This window comes from Bufo bufo, chromosome 2, assembly GCF_905171765.1.
Source record: "Bufo bufo chromosome 2, aBufBuf1.1, whole genome shotgun sequence".
NCBI classification, from domain to species: Eukaryota; Metazoa; Chordata; class Amphibia; order Anura; family Bufonidae; genus Bufo; species Bufo bufo.
This window is the reverse complement of record NC_053390.1, coordinates 839,648,670-839,662,853: the sequence shown is the minus strand read 5'-3', so window position 1 is coordinate 839,662,853 and position 14,184 is coordinate 839,648,670. Positions and strand designations below refer to the sequence as shown.

The 14,184-nt window shown below is 43.9% G+C and overlaps 1 protein-coding gene across 1 annotated transcript in view; it reads left to right on the top strand.

The window, feature by feature from the left end:
- The window catches only part of LBX2 (ladybird homeobox 2), a 31,153-nt gene extending 17,657 nt beyond the window's left edge, over positions 1-13,496 (top strand). The window contains exons 2-3 of the mRNA XM_040419999.1: positions 13,088-13,429; positions 13,471-13,496. Coding sequence (XP_040275933.1) covers positions 13,088-13,429; positions 13,471-13,496 — 368 coding nt within the window. The remainder of the gene's footprint in view (positions 1-13,087; positions 13,430-13,470) is intronic.
- Positions 13,497-14,184: the final 688 nt, after the last annotated feature.

Below are 14,184 nucleotides of genomic sequence, written 5' to 3'. Positions count from 1 at the left end.
TGTACTGTATACTGCTGTGTACTATATATATACCGGAGAGGAGGGTCCTGCCGGGGGCCACAGGCTTGAACGTGGGTAATTTTTTGGGAATATCTCAGGAACGGTACGTCCTAGACACCTGTGGGCCAAATTTGGTGAAGATCGGTCCAGTCGTTTGGTCGCGCATAAAGAACGTCCAGACAGACAAGAACTCATATTTCATATATATAAGAGACTAGCAGAAGGACGCGGCTTCGCACGGATATATTTCATCTATTTCATTTATGTTTCCGTGTGTCGTAAAAAGATATCGAGTTTCCCCCATAACAGTGCCCTGTACAGTACCCGCCCCTTTAACATTGACCTCCACAGTGCCTTTCGCTTTATCAATGAACTTCACAGTGCCCGTCCCTTTTATAGTGGCTGCCCCTTTAACAGTGACTTTCACAGTGACCGCCCCTTTAAAAGTGACTTTTTTACAGCGACCGCCCCTTTAAGAGTGACTTTCACAGTGACCACCCCCTTAACAGTGACTTTCACAGTGACCGCACCTTTAACATTGACTTTCACAGTGACCGCACCTTTAACATTGACTTTTACAGTGACCGCCCCTTTAACAGTGACTTTCACAGTGACTGTTCCTTTAAAAGTGACTTTCACAGTGACCGTCCCTTTAACAGTGGCCGCTTCTTTAACTGTGACTTTCACAGTGACCGCCCCTTTAAAAGTGTCCGCTTCTTTAACAGTGACTTTCACAGTGACCGCCCCTTTAAAAGTGGCCGCTTCTTTAACAGTGACTTTCACAGTGACTGCCCCTTTAACAGTGACTTTCACAGTGACCACCCCCTTAACAGTGACTTTCACAGTGACCGCACCTTTAACATTGACTTTCACAGTGACCGCCCCTTTAACAGTGACTTTCACAGTTAACGCCCCTTTAACAGTGACTTTCACAGTGCCCGCCCCTTTAACAGGGACCTTCATAGCACCTGCCCCTTTAATAACACCTGCCCCTTCACAGTGCCCGCCCATTTAATAACAGTAACCTCCACAGTGCCTGCCCCTTTAAGAACTGTGACCTCCTCTGTGCCTGCCTCTTTAAAAACAGTGACCTCCACATTGCCCGCCCCTTTAAGCAGTAAAGAAAAATAAATGGGTTGTTATAGAAACCTGGAGTATAACTGTGTTCTTCCCTGCTCAGACATCTCCACTGCGCCTGCGCCGATGACATCATAGTGCTCCGAGGAACAGGCGCAGTGGAGATGTCTGAGCAGGGAAGCGGTCAGACATTCACTGCGCATGCGCAGAACAGAGACGCGCACGGCGAGGATCGCATTCAGCAGGGGATGGGCGGGCTGGAGGGACGCGCTGGGCGGCGGCAGTTTAGGAAGGTAGACCGAGCCTCTAGGTGCTAATGACGCCCCCATAGCACCTAGAGGCTCATTAGCATATCAATATAAGTTCTTATTTTAGCAAAACGGCTGCCCCAAAGCCTATCATATTAGGATGGTTCGGTAGAGCAGACTCTGACTGACACCTAAATATGTCATACGAAGTGATAGAAACCCTTTAAAGTAATGATGGCCACTCGTTTATCTTTACTTAGCTGCTTTTTTCTTGCCATAATACAAATTCTAACAGTCTATTCAGTAGGACTATCAGCTGTGTATCCACCTGACTTCTCCTCAACGCCACTGATGGTCCCAACCCCATTTATAAGGGTAAACCTGACAGGGCACACCTGTGAAGTGAAGACCATTTCAGGGGACTACCTCTTGGAGCTCATCAAGAGAATGCCAAGAGTGTGCAAAGCAGTAATCAAAGCAAAAGGTGGCTACTTTGAAGAACCTAGAATATGACTGGGGTATATACTGTATACTGCTGTGTACTATATATATATATACCAGGTGCGGGGTATACAGGGGTATATACTGTATACTGCTGTGTACTATATATATATATACCAGGTGCGGGGTATACAGGGGTATATACTGTATACTGCTGTGTACTATATATATATATACCAGGTGCGGGGTATACAGGGGTATATACTGTATACTGCTGTGTACTATATATATATATACCAGGTGCGGGGTATACAGGGGTATATACTGTATACTGCTGTGTACTATATATATATATATATATACCAGGTGCGGGGTATACAGGGGTATATACTGTATACTGCTGTGTACTATATATATATATATATATACCAGGTGCGGGGTATACTGGGGTATATACTGTATACTGCTGTGTACTATATATATATATATATATACCAGGTGCGGGGTATACAGGGGTATATACTGTATACTGCTGTGTACTATATATATATATACCAGGTGCGGGGTATACAGGGGTATATACTGTATACTGCTGTGTACTATATATATATATATATACCAGGTGCGGGGTATACAGGGGTATATACTGTATACTGCTGTGTACTATATATATATATACCAGGTGCGGGGTATACTGGGGTATATACTGTATACTGCTGTGTACTATATATATATATATACCAGCTGCGGGGTATAGAGGGGTATATACTGTGTATACTGCTGTGTACTATATATATATACACCAGCTGCGGGGTATAGAGGGGTATATACTGTATACTGCTGTGTACTATATATACACTGCTCAAAAAAATAAAGGGAACACAAAAATAACACATCCTAGATCTGAATTAATTAAATATTCTTCTGAAATACTTTGTTCTTTACATAGTTGAAGGTGCTGACAACAAAATCACACAAAAATAAAAAAATGGAAATCAAATTTTTCAACCCATGGAGGTCTGGATTTGGAGTCACACTACAGGCTGATCCAACTTTGATGTAATGTCCTTAAAACAAGTCAAAATGAGGCTCAGTAGTGTGTGTGGCCTCCACGTGCCTGTATGACCTCCCTACAACGCCTGTGCATGCTCCTGATGAGGTGGCGGACGGTCTCCTGAGGGATCTCCTCCCAGACCTGGACTAAAGCATCTGCCAACTCCTGGACAGTCTGTGGTGCAACGTGACGTTGGTGGATAGAGCGAGACATGATGTCCCAGATGTGCTCAATTGGATTCAGGTCTGGGGAACGGGCGGGCCAGTCCATAGCATCAATGCCTTCGTCTTGCAGGAACTGCTGACACACTCCAGCCACATGAGGTCTAGCATTGTCTTGCATTAGGAGGAACCCAGGGCCAACCGCACCAGCATATGGTCTCACAAGGGGTCTGAGGATCTCATCTCGGTACCTAATGGCAGTCAGGCTACCTCTGGCGAGCACATGGAGGGCTGTGCGGCCCTCCAAAGAAATTCCACCCCACACCATTACTGACCCAATGCCAAACCGGTCATGCTGGAGGATGTTGCAGGCAGCAGAACGTTCTCCACGGCGTCTCCAGACTCTGTCACGTCTGTCACATGTGCTCAGTGTGAACCTGCTTTCATCTGTGAAGAGCACAGGGCGCCAGTGGCCAATTTGCCAATCTTGGTGTTCTCTGGCAAATGCCAAACGTCCTGCACGGTGTTGGGCTGTAAGCACAACCCCCACCTGTGGACATCGGGCCCTCATATCACCCTCATGGAGTCTGTTTCTGACCGTTTGAGCAGACACATGCACATTTGTGGCCTGCTGGAGGTCATTTTGCAGGGCTCTGGCAGTGCTCCTCCTGTTCCTCCTTGCACAAAGGCGAAGGTAGCGGTCCTGCTGCTGGGTTGTTGCCCTCTTACTGCCTCCTCCACGTCTCCTGATGTACTGGCCTGTCTCCTGGTAGCGCCTCCATGCTCTGGACACTACGCTGACAGACACAGCAAACCTTCTTGCCACAGCTCGCATTGATGTGCCATCCTGGATAAGCTGCACTACCTGAGCCACTTGTGTGGGTTGTAGACTCCGTCTCATGCTACCACTAGAGTGAAAGCACCGCCAGCATTCAAAAGTGACCAAAACATCAGCCAGGAAGCATAGGAACTGAGAAGTGGTCTGTGGTCACCACCTGCAGAACCACTCCTTTATTGGGGGTGTCTTGCTAATTGCCTATAATTTCCACCTGTTGTCTATCCCATTTGCACAACAGCATGTGAAATTGATTGTCACTCAGTGTTGCTTCCTAAGTGGACAGTTTGATTTCACAGAAGTGTGATTGACTTGGAGTTACATTGTGTTGTTTAAGTGTTCCCTTTATTTTTTTGAGCAGTGTATATATATACCAGGTGCGGGGTATACAGGGGTATATACTGTATACTGCTGTGTACTATATATATATATATATACCAGGTGCGGGGTATACAGGGGTATATACTGTATACTGCTGTGTACTATATATATATATATACCAGGTGCGGGGTATACAGGGGTATATACTGTATACTGCTGTGTACTATATATATATATATATATACCAGGTGCGGGGTATACAGGGGTATATACTGTATACTGCTGTGTACTATATATATATATATATATACCAGGTGCGGGGTATACAGGGGTATATACTGTATACTGCTGTGTACTATATATATATATATATATATATACCAGGTGCGGGGTATACAGGGGTATATACTGTATACTGCTGTGTACTATATATATATATATATATATATATACCAGGTGCGGGGTATACTGGGGTATATACTGTATACTGCTGTGTACTATATATATATATATATACCAGGTGCGGGGTATACAGGGGTATATACTGTATACTGCTGTGTACTATATATATATATATATATACCAGGTGCGGGGTATACAGGGGTATATACTGTATACTGCTGTGTACTATATATATATATATACCAGGTGCGGGGTATACAGGGGTATATACTGTATACTGCTGTGTACTATATATATATATATATATATATACCAAGTGCGGGGTATACAGGGGTATATACTGTATACTGCTGTGTACTATATATATATATATACCAGGTGCGGGGTATACAGGGGTATATACTGTATACTGCTGTGTACTATATATATATATATATATACCAGGTGCGGGGTATACAGGGGTATATACTGTATACTGCTGTGTACTATATATATATATATATATACCAGGTGCGGGGTATACAGGGGTATATACTGTATACTGCTGTGTACTATATATATATATATATATATATATATATATATATACCAGGTGCGGGGTATACAGGGGTATATACTGTATACTGCTGTGTACTATATATATATATATATACCAGGTGCGGGGTATACAGGGGTATATACTGTATACTGCTGTGTACTATATATATATATATATATATATATATATATATATACCAGGTGCGGGGTATACAGGGGTATATACTGTATACTGCTTTGTACTATATATATATATATACCAGGTGCGGGGTATACAGGGGTATATACTGTATACTGCTGTGTACTATATATATATATATATATATATACCAGGTGCGGGGTATACAGGGGTATATACTGTATACTGCTGTGTACTATATATATATATATACCAGGTGCGGGGTATACAGGGGTATATACTGTATACTGCTGTGTACTATATATATATATATATATATATATATATATATACCAGGTGCGGGGTATACAGGGGTATATACTGTATACTGCTGTGTACTATATATATATATACCAGGTGCGGGGTATACAGGGGTATATACTGTATACTGCTGTGTACTATATATATATATATATACCAGGTGCGGGGTATACAGGGGTATATACTGTATACTGCTGTGTACTATATATATATATATATATATACCAGGTGCGGGGTATACTGGGGTATATACTGTATACTGCTGTGTACTATATATATATATATATATATATATATATACCAGGTGCGGGGTATACAGGGGTATATACTGTATACTGCTGTGTACTATATATATATATATATATATATATACCAGGTGCGGGGTATACAGGGGTATATACTGTATACTGCTGTGTACTATATATATATATATACCAGGTGCGGGGTATACTGGGGTATATACTGTATACTGCTGTGTACTATATATATATATATATACCAGGTGCAGGGTATACAGGGGTATATACTGTATACTGCTGTGTACTATATATATATATATATATATATATATATACCAGGTGCGGGGTATACAGGGGTATATACTGTATACTGCTGTGTACTATATATATATATATATATACCAGGTGCGGGGTATACAGGGGTATATACTGTATACTGCTGTGTACTATATATATATATATACCAGGTGCGGGGTATACAGGGGTATATACTGTATACTGCTGTGTACTATATATATATATATACCAGGTGCGGGGTATACTGGGGTATATACTGTATACTGCTGTGTACTATATATATATATACCAGGTGCGGGGTATACAGGGGTATATACTGTATACTGCTGTGTACTATATATATATATATATATATATACCAGGTGCGGGGTATACTGGGGTATATACTGTATACTGCTGTGTACTATATATATATATACCAGGTGCGGGGTATACAGGGGTATATACTGTATACTGCTGTGTACTATATATATATATATACCAGGTGCGGGGTATACTGGGGTATATACTGTATACTGCTGTGTACTATATATATATATATATACCAGGTGCAGGGTATACAGGGGTATATACTGTATACTGCTGTGTACTATATATATATATATATATATATATATATACCAGGTGCGGGGTATACAGGGGTATATACTGTATACTGCTGTGTACTATATATATATATATACCAGGTGCGGGGTATACAGGGGTATATACTGTATACTGCTGTGTACTATATATATATATACCAGGTGCGGGGTATACAGGGGTATATACTGTATACTGCTGTGTACTATATATATATATATACCAGGTGCGGGGTATACTGGGGTATATACTGTATACTGCTGTGTACTATATATATATATACCAGGTGCGGGGTATACAGGGGTATATACTGTATACTGCTGTGTAATATATATATATATATATATATATATATATATATATACCAGGTGCGGGGTATACTGGGGTATATACTGTATACTGCTGTGTACTATATATATATATATATACCAGGTGCGGGGTATACAGGGGTATATACTGTATACTGCTGTGTACTATATATATATATATATATATATATACCAGGTGCGGGGTATACTGGGGTATATACTGTATACTGCTGTGTACTATATATATATATATATATACCAGGTGCGGGGTATACAGGGGTATATACTGTATACTGCTGTGTACTATATATATATATATATATATATATATATATACCAGGTGCGGGGTATACAGGGGTATATACTGTATACTGCTGTGTACTATATATATATATATATATACCAGGTGCGGGGTATACTGGGGTATATACTGTATACTGCTGTGTACTATATATATATATACCAGGTGCGGGGTATAGAGGGGTATATACTGTATACTGCTGTGTACTATAGATATATATATACCAGGTGCGGGGTATACAGGGGTATATACTGTATACTGCTGTGTACTATATATATATATATATATATACACCAGGTGCGGGGTATACTGGGGTATATACTGTATACTGCTGTGTACTATATATATATATACCAGGTGCGGGGTATAGAGGGGTATATACTGTATACTGCTGTGTACTATAGATATATATATACCAGGTGCGGGGTATACAGGGGTATGTACTGTATACTGCTGTGTACTATATATATATATATACCAGGTGCCATTTTACTTGCCTCAGGAAGCAGAAAGGGCTACGTGCATCCCTGACACTGCTCTTACATTCTCGAAAATCTTTTCATACACCTTAGAATTCACTATCCCCTCAATGATTGCAATGCAACCTGAGGCAGCACGAACCATGCTGCCCCTCCACCAAACCACGATGCTCTCTCCACCAGCCAGAAATCATGCTGCCCCCTCCACCAAACCCAAACCACAATGCTCCCTCCACCAGCCAGAAACCATGCTGCCCCCTCCACCAAACCCAAACCACGATGCTCCCTCCACCAGCCAGAAACCATGCTGCCCCCTCCACCAAACCCAAACCACGATGCTCCCTCCACCAGCCAGAAACCATGCTGCCCCCTCCACCAAACCCAAACTACGATGCTCCCTCCACCAGCCAGAAACCATGCTGCCCCCTCCACCAAACCCAAACCACAATGCTCCCTCCACCAGCCAGAAACCATGCTGCCCCCTCCACCAAACCCAAACCACGATGCTCCCTCCACCAGCTAGAAACCATGCTACCCCTCCACCAAACCCAAACTACGATGCTCCCTCCACCAGCCAGAAACCATGCTGCCTCCTCCACCAAACCACGATGCTCACTCCACCAGCCAGAGACCATGCTGCCCCCTCCATTAGCCAGAAACCATGCTGCCCCCTCCACCAGCCAGAAACCATGCTGCCACCTTCACCAGCAAGAAACCATGCTGCACCCCTCCACCAAGCCTAAACCACAATGCTCCCTCCACCAGCCAGAAACCATGCTGCCCCCTCCACCAAGCCTAAACCACAATGCTCCCTCCTCCAGCCAGAAACCATGCTGCCCCCTCCACCATCCAGAAACCATGCTGCCCCCTCTACCAAGCCTAAACCACAATGCTCCCTCCACCAGCCAGAAACCATGCTGCCCCCTCTACCAAGCCTAAACCACAATGCTCCCTCCACCAGCCAGAAACCATGCTGCCCCCTCCACGATCCAGAAACCATGCTGCCCCCCTCTACCAAGCCTAAACCACGATGCTCCCTCCACCAGCCAGAAACCATGCTGTCCCCTGCATCAAGCCTAAACCACAATGCTCCCTCCACCAGCCAGAAACCATGCTGCCCCCTCCACCAAGCCTAAACCACAATGCTCCCTCCACCATCCAGAAACCATGCTGCCCCCTCCACTACCCAGAAACCATGCTGCCCCCTCCACTACCCAGAAACCATGCTGCCCCCTCCACCACCCAGAAAGCATGCTGCCCCCTCCACCAAGCCTAAACCACAATGCTCCCTCCACCAGCCAGAAACCATGCTGCCCCCTCCACCAAGCCTAAACCACAATGCTCCCTCCTCCAGCCAGAAACCATGCTGCCCCTCCACCATCCAGAAACCATGCTGCCCCCTCTACCAAGCCTAAACCACGATGCTCCCTCCACCAGCCAGAAACCATGCTGTCCCCTGCATCAAGCCTAAACCACAATGCTCCCTCCACCAGCCAGAAACCATGCTGCCCCCTCCACCAAGCCTAAACCACAATGCTCCCTCCACCATCCAGAAACCATGCTGCCCCTCCACCATCCAGAAACCATGCTGCCCCCTCCACCACCCAGAAACCATGCTGCCCCCTCCACCAAGCCTAAACCACAATGCTCCCTCCACCAGCCAGAAACCATGCTGCCCCCTCCACCAAACCCAAACCACGATGCTCCCTCCACCAAACCCAAACCACAATGCTCCCTCCACCAGCCAGAAACCATTCTGCCCCCTCTACCAAACCACAATGCTCCCTCCACCAGCCAGAAACCATGCTGCCCCCTCCACCAAACCCAAACCACAATGCTCCCTCCACCAGCCAGAAACCATGCTGCCCCCTCTACCAAACCACGATGCTCCCTCCACCAGCCAGAAACCATACTGCCCCCTCCACCAAACCACAATGCTCCCTCCACCGGCCCCAAACCATGGATCTTTTTCTACCAGCCCCAAACTATGATGCCCTCTCAACCAGCCATTAACCATGATGTCTCCTCCACCAGCTGCCCACCATGATGAACCCACCACAGCCTTAAATCATGATGCTTTTTCTACCAGTCCCAAGCCATGATGCCATCATAAGTTACAGTTGAATGAGGTATTTCCATTTTGTATCATCTGTCCCTAGAATACTTTCCCAGTATTATTGTAGAACATCCAGCTTTGTCTTAAATTAGATCCGACCACATTATGTCATTAACCCCTTAATGTCCAGCCTGTTTTGGGCCTTAGTGAACACGTGATTTTTTTTCCCTTTCATTTTTCCATTGTCGCCTTCCAAGAGCTATAACTATTTTATTTTTCCATTGATATAGTTGTACTTGTATTAGGAAATATTGCTTCTGGCTATGGGATCTCCTCCCTAAACTAGAGATTATTGGTTCTGATGATGGGATATGGGCCTCGTACCAGGGAAGGTTGGTACTGGTAAGGGATCTTCTCTATATACTAGGGAAACTCTATTCTGATAGGATTAGGATTTTGTACAAGAAAAGGTTGATTCTGATAATGGGATCTCCTCGGCAGGGAAGGTAAAGTCAGTTGTGTTGATATGTTGTGCTGCCTGCACTATGGATGGTTACTTCTGTTGCTGGGATCTGCTCTCCTTGGTCTTCTACATTTTCTATCTTTTGGATTTAAAAGATCACAACTTAGAATCCACATTTAGACTGTAAAGAGATCCCTGTAATTGCACTGTTGCTGGACCGGACTCCTGAGATATTAAGGAGAGGATTTCCTGCGTTCTTCCTTCAGATTGAATAACTCCACATTGGGAAGTTCTGAGGTCATTCCAGGGTCCAGTTTTCTGTATATTCAGCTGGAGGTTCATTGCAAGAAGTCCTCAGCTGTCTTGAGGATGGTGCCCTCCAGCACCTGTAATATGGATCTACCAATGGATCTCCCAGTCAGTATGTGTTGAGCTCTGTTTTGAGTCCATCATGGAGCAGCTGCACCCCTTGATGATGACTCGCACCTTCTTCTCATCATCTGTGCCTCATTCCCAGTAATATAAATACCCCATCTGGACGATATCGCTTCATCTGGCAGGGATTACATATCAGACTTCATACAAGAGGAATGTCTTACTCTGCCAATCATCCCACTCCATGGATCCTCTGTCTGGCCTCCTCCAAGGACCGGTCTATGGGCACACTACCAAGGTGAAACATAAGACATGACAAATGTAGCCTGGTCCTTTTTCTCAGGAGGAGTGTGTGGAGTGAGTATACACCAGAAGGAGCAACCAGGATCAGATTTATAGAAGATTGTAATCCTACGAGATAGCTTGTGGGCAGACAAATAAGAATAAGACAGTGACCTGCTGCAGACAGAAGAGGACAGTGATCTACTGAAGATAGGTTTGTGATCTATTGAAGCGGTCCTTACGCCAAAACACGTAATCTATAGTACATGACTAATGTGGTTGATTACCAATGGGAGGAGAGCACATAATTCTGGATTCCTCTGGCTAACGTATCTATCGTGTCAGGGCTTGTCCACAATGGGTTCCAGTGGCTGCAGCTCCATATACCATATTTCTACAGGGGTGTCTATATACAGCTCTATATAAAGACTGATGGAGCTACGATCTCCTCACATGAGGTCTACCTGAGGACATGCTCTGCTTTATTTGTCTCTCGTCACCATTCTCTTCTCTATCTGGTAACATCTAGTGATGTGTTGGGAGATTCCTGATATTTTTTGGATCCTCGCATTCTTCCTGAACCTTTCTATTCATTAGGTAACCTTGTGAGAATGACCACAGGTGAAAAGAGGGATCGGCTGGAGACAGGAAACGTGTGTTTTTAAAATGATCCATTAATGGATCCACAGGATTTTGGTGTTCTTCCATCATGGGGTCTCTGTTTGGCACATGTTCTTCAGGATCTAGATAATTTTTCTCTCATGTTTAAGTGCAGGATACCAACAGATCCATTGTGTATACAATACATACATAAGATGTGACCCTCTGCACTAGAGGGCCCCAGTATATAAATATGTTGGAGAGATGACTGTATGGGAATGTAGATCCATAGATAGATGAATGCATGGTTGGATGAATGATGAATATATAGGTGGTTAATGGCTAGTGACATGGATGAATGTATGGATGGATATGTAGGTGGTAGATCGCTGGCGAGATGGATGAATGTATGGATATGTAGGTGGTAGATCGCTGGTTAGATGGATGAATGTATGGATATGTAGGTGGTAGATCGCTGGCGAGATGGATTAATGTATGGATATGTAGGTGGTAGATCGCTGGTTAGATGGATGAATGTATGGATATGTAGGTGGTAGATCGCTGGTGAGATGGATGACTGTATGGATATGTAGGTGGTAGATCGCTGGTGAGATGGATGACTGTATGGATATGTAGGTGGTAGATCGCTGGTGAGATGGATGACTGTATGGATATGTAGGTGGTAGATCGCTGGCGAGATGGATGAATGTATGGATGGATATGTAGGTGGTAGATCGCTGGCGAGATGGATGAATGTATGGATATGTAGGTGGTAGATCGCTGGTTAGATGGATGAATGTATGGATATGTAGGTGCTAGATCGCTGGTGAGATGGATGACTGTATGGATATGTAGGTGGTAGATCGCTGGTGAGATGGATGACTGTATGGATTTGTAGGTGGTAGATCGCTGGTGAGATGGATGACTGTATGAATTTGTAGGTGGTAGATCGCTGGTGAGATAGATGACTGTATGGATATGTAGGTGGTAGATCGCTGGCGAGATGGATGAATGTATGGATGGATATGTAGGTGGTAGATCGCTGGCTAGATGGATGAATGTATGGATATGTAGGTGGTAGTTCGCTGGTGAGATGGATGAATGTATGGATATGCAGGTGGTTGATAGACTGATCACTGATGAAATGGATCAATATATGATTATGGATATGTTTAATGGACTGATCACTGGTGAGATGTATGGCTATTTAGGTGGTTGATTGCTGGTGAGATGGATGGATGTATGGATATGTAGGTGGTTGATGGAGAAGTGACTGGTGGGATGGATGGTAGTATGGATAGATAGATGTATGGATATGTAGGTGGTTGATAAACTGATGACTGTTAAGATGGATAAATGTATGGATATATAAGTGGTTGATGGACTGATGACTGGTAAGGTGGATGAATATATAAATATATATGGTTGACTTCTGGGAAGGTCGTGAATAGATAAGTAGACGTTTGTATGTATAGGTAGATGAATTTATGGATATATAGGTAGATGATGTAGAGATGATTGACTGGTTATGGACTTGCATATTTTTTCCAGAAGGCTAATCCCCATTGTCCTCTCTTCTAACTTTGAAAGGTCAAGACTCCTTCGGTTCATTAGGACACCGTCCGAGCTCTAAGAAGAGACGTAAATCCCGTACGGCTTTTACCAATCACCAGATATACGAGCTAGAGAAACATTTCCTCTACCAGAAATACCTGTCTCCTGCCGACCGTGACCACATTGCCCAACAGCTAGGACTCAGTAATGCCCAAGTCATCACCTGGTTCCAGAACCGAAGAGCCAAGCTCAAGAGAGACCTGGAGGAAATAAAGGCCGATGTGGAGTCATTAAAGAAGCTACCGCCACATGCACTGGAGAAGCTGGCGTCCATGCCTGATGGTGGGCTAGGGGAGGAGGACGAGGACACCAGACCATGTTCCCTAACCTCACAAGGGCTGTTCCCTCTGTCTCCACAGCGTCCATCAATGGACCACACAGTTGATAAGTTCTCAGAAGATGAGGATATTGAGGTGGACTGCTAAAAGACTGGAGCAATTGGACTCTTAATGTGCCGGAGCCAAGACAGAAAGGGAAGATAAGGTAGGAAGGGATGAAAAGAAAGACGGAAGGAAGGAAATCAGGGGGAGTGAAGGAAAGGACAGTAGAAAAAGCAGGAAATAATAGAAAAGAAGGAAAGGGAAGGAGGGAAGGAACTAAAGAAAGAAAGAAAGGATGATTGGATGAAAGGAAGACAAAGTCCTTAGAGAGCAAATAATCTCCAGTGACCATCCACTGCTGTCACCAATAAAAGACCAGATACAGAGGATTACACCCAGTATACAGGCAGGAGAAGTGGTACTGTGCAGTGTATATATATACAGAATAAGAGCAGATACTGAGGATTACACCCAGTATACAGGACAGGAGAAGTGGTACTGTGCAGTGTATATATATACAGAATAAGAGCAGATACTGAGGATTACACCCAGTATACAGGACAGGAGAAGTGGTACTGTGCAGTGTGTATATATATACAGAATAAGAGCAGATACTGAGGATTACACCCAGTATACAGGACAGGAGAAGTGGTACTGTGCAGTGTGTATATATATATATATATATATATATATATATATATATATATACACACACACACACACACACACACACACAGGAGCCAGGAGGAATAA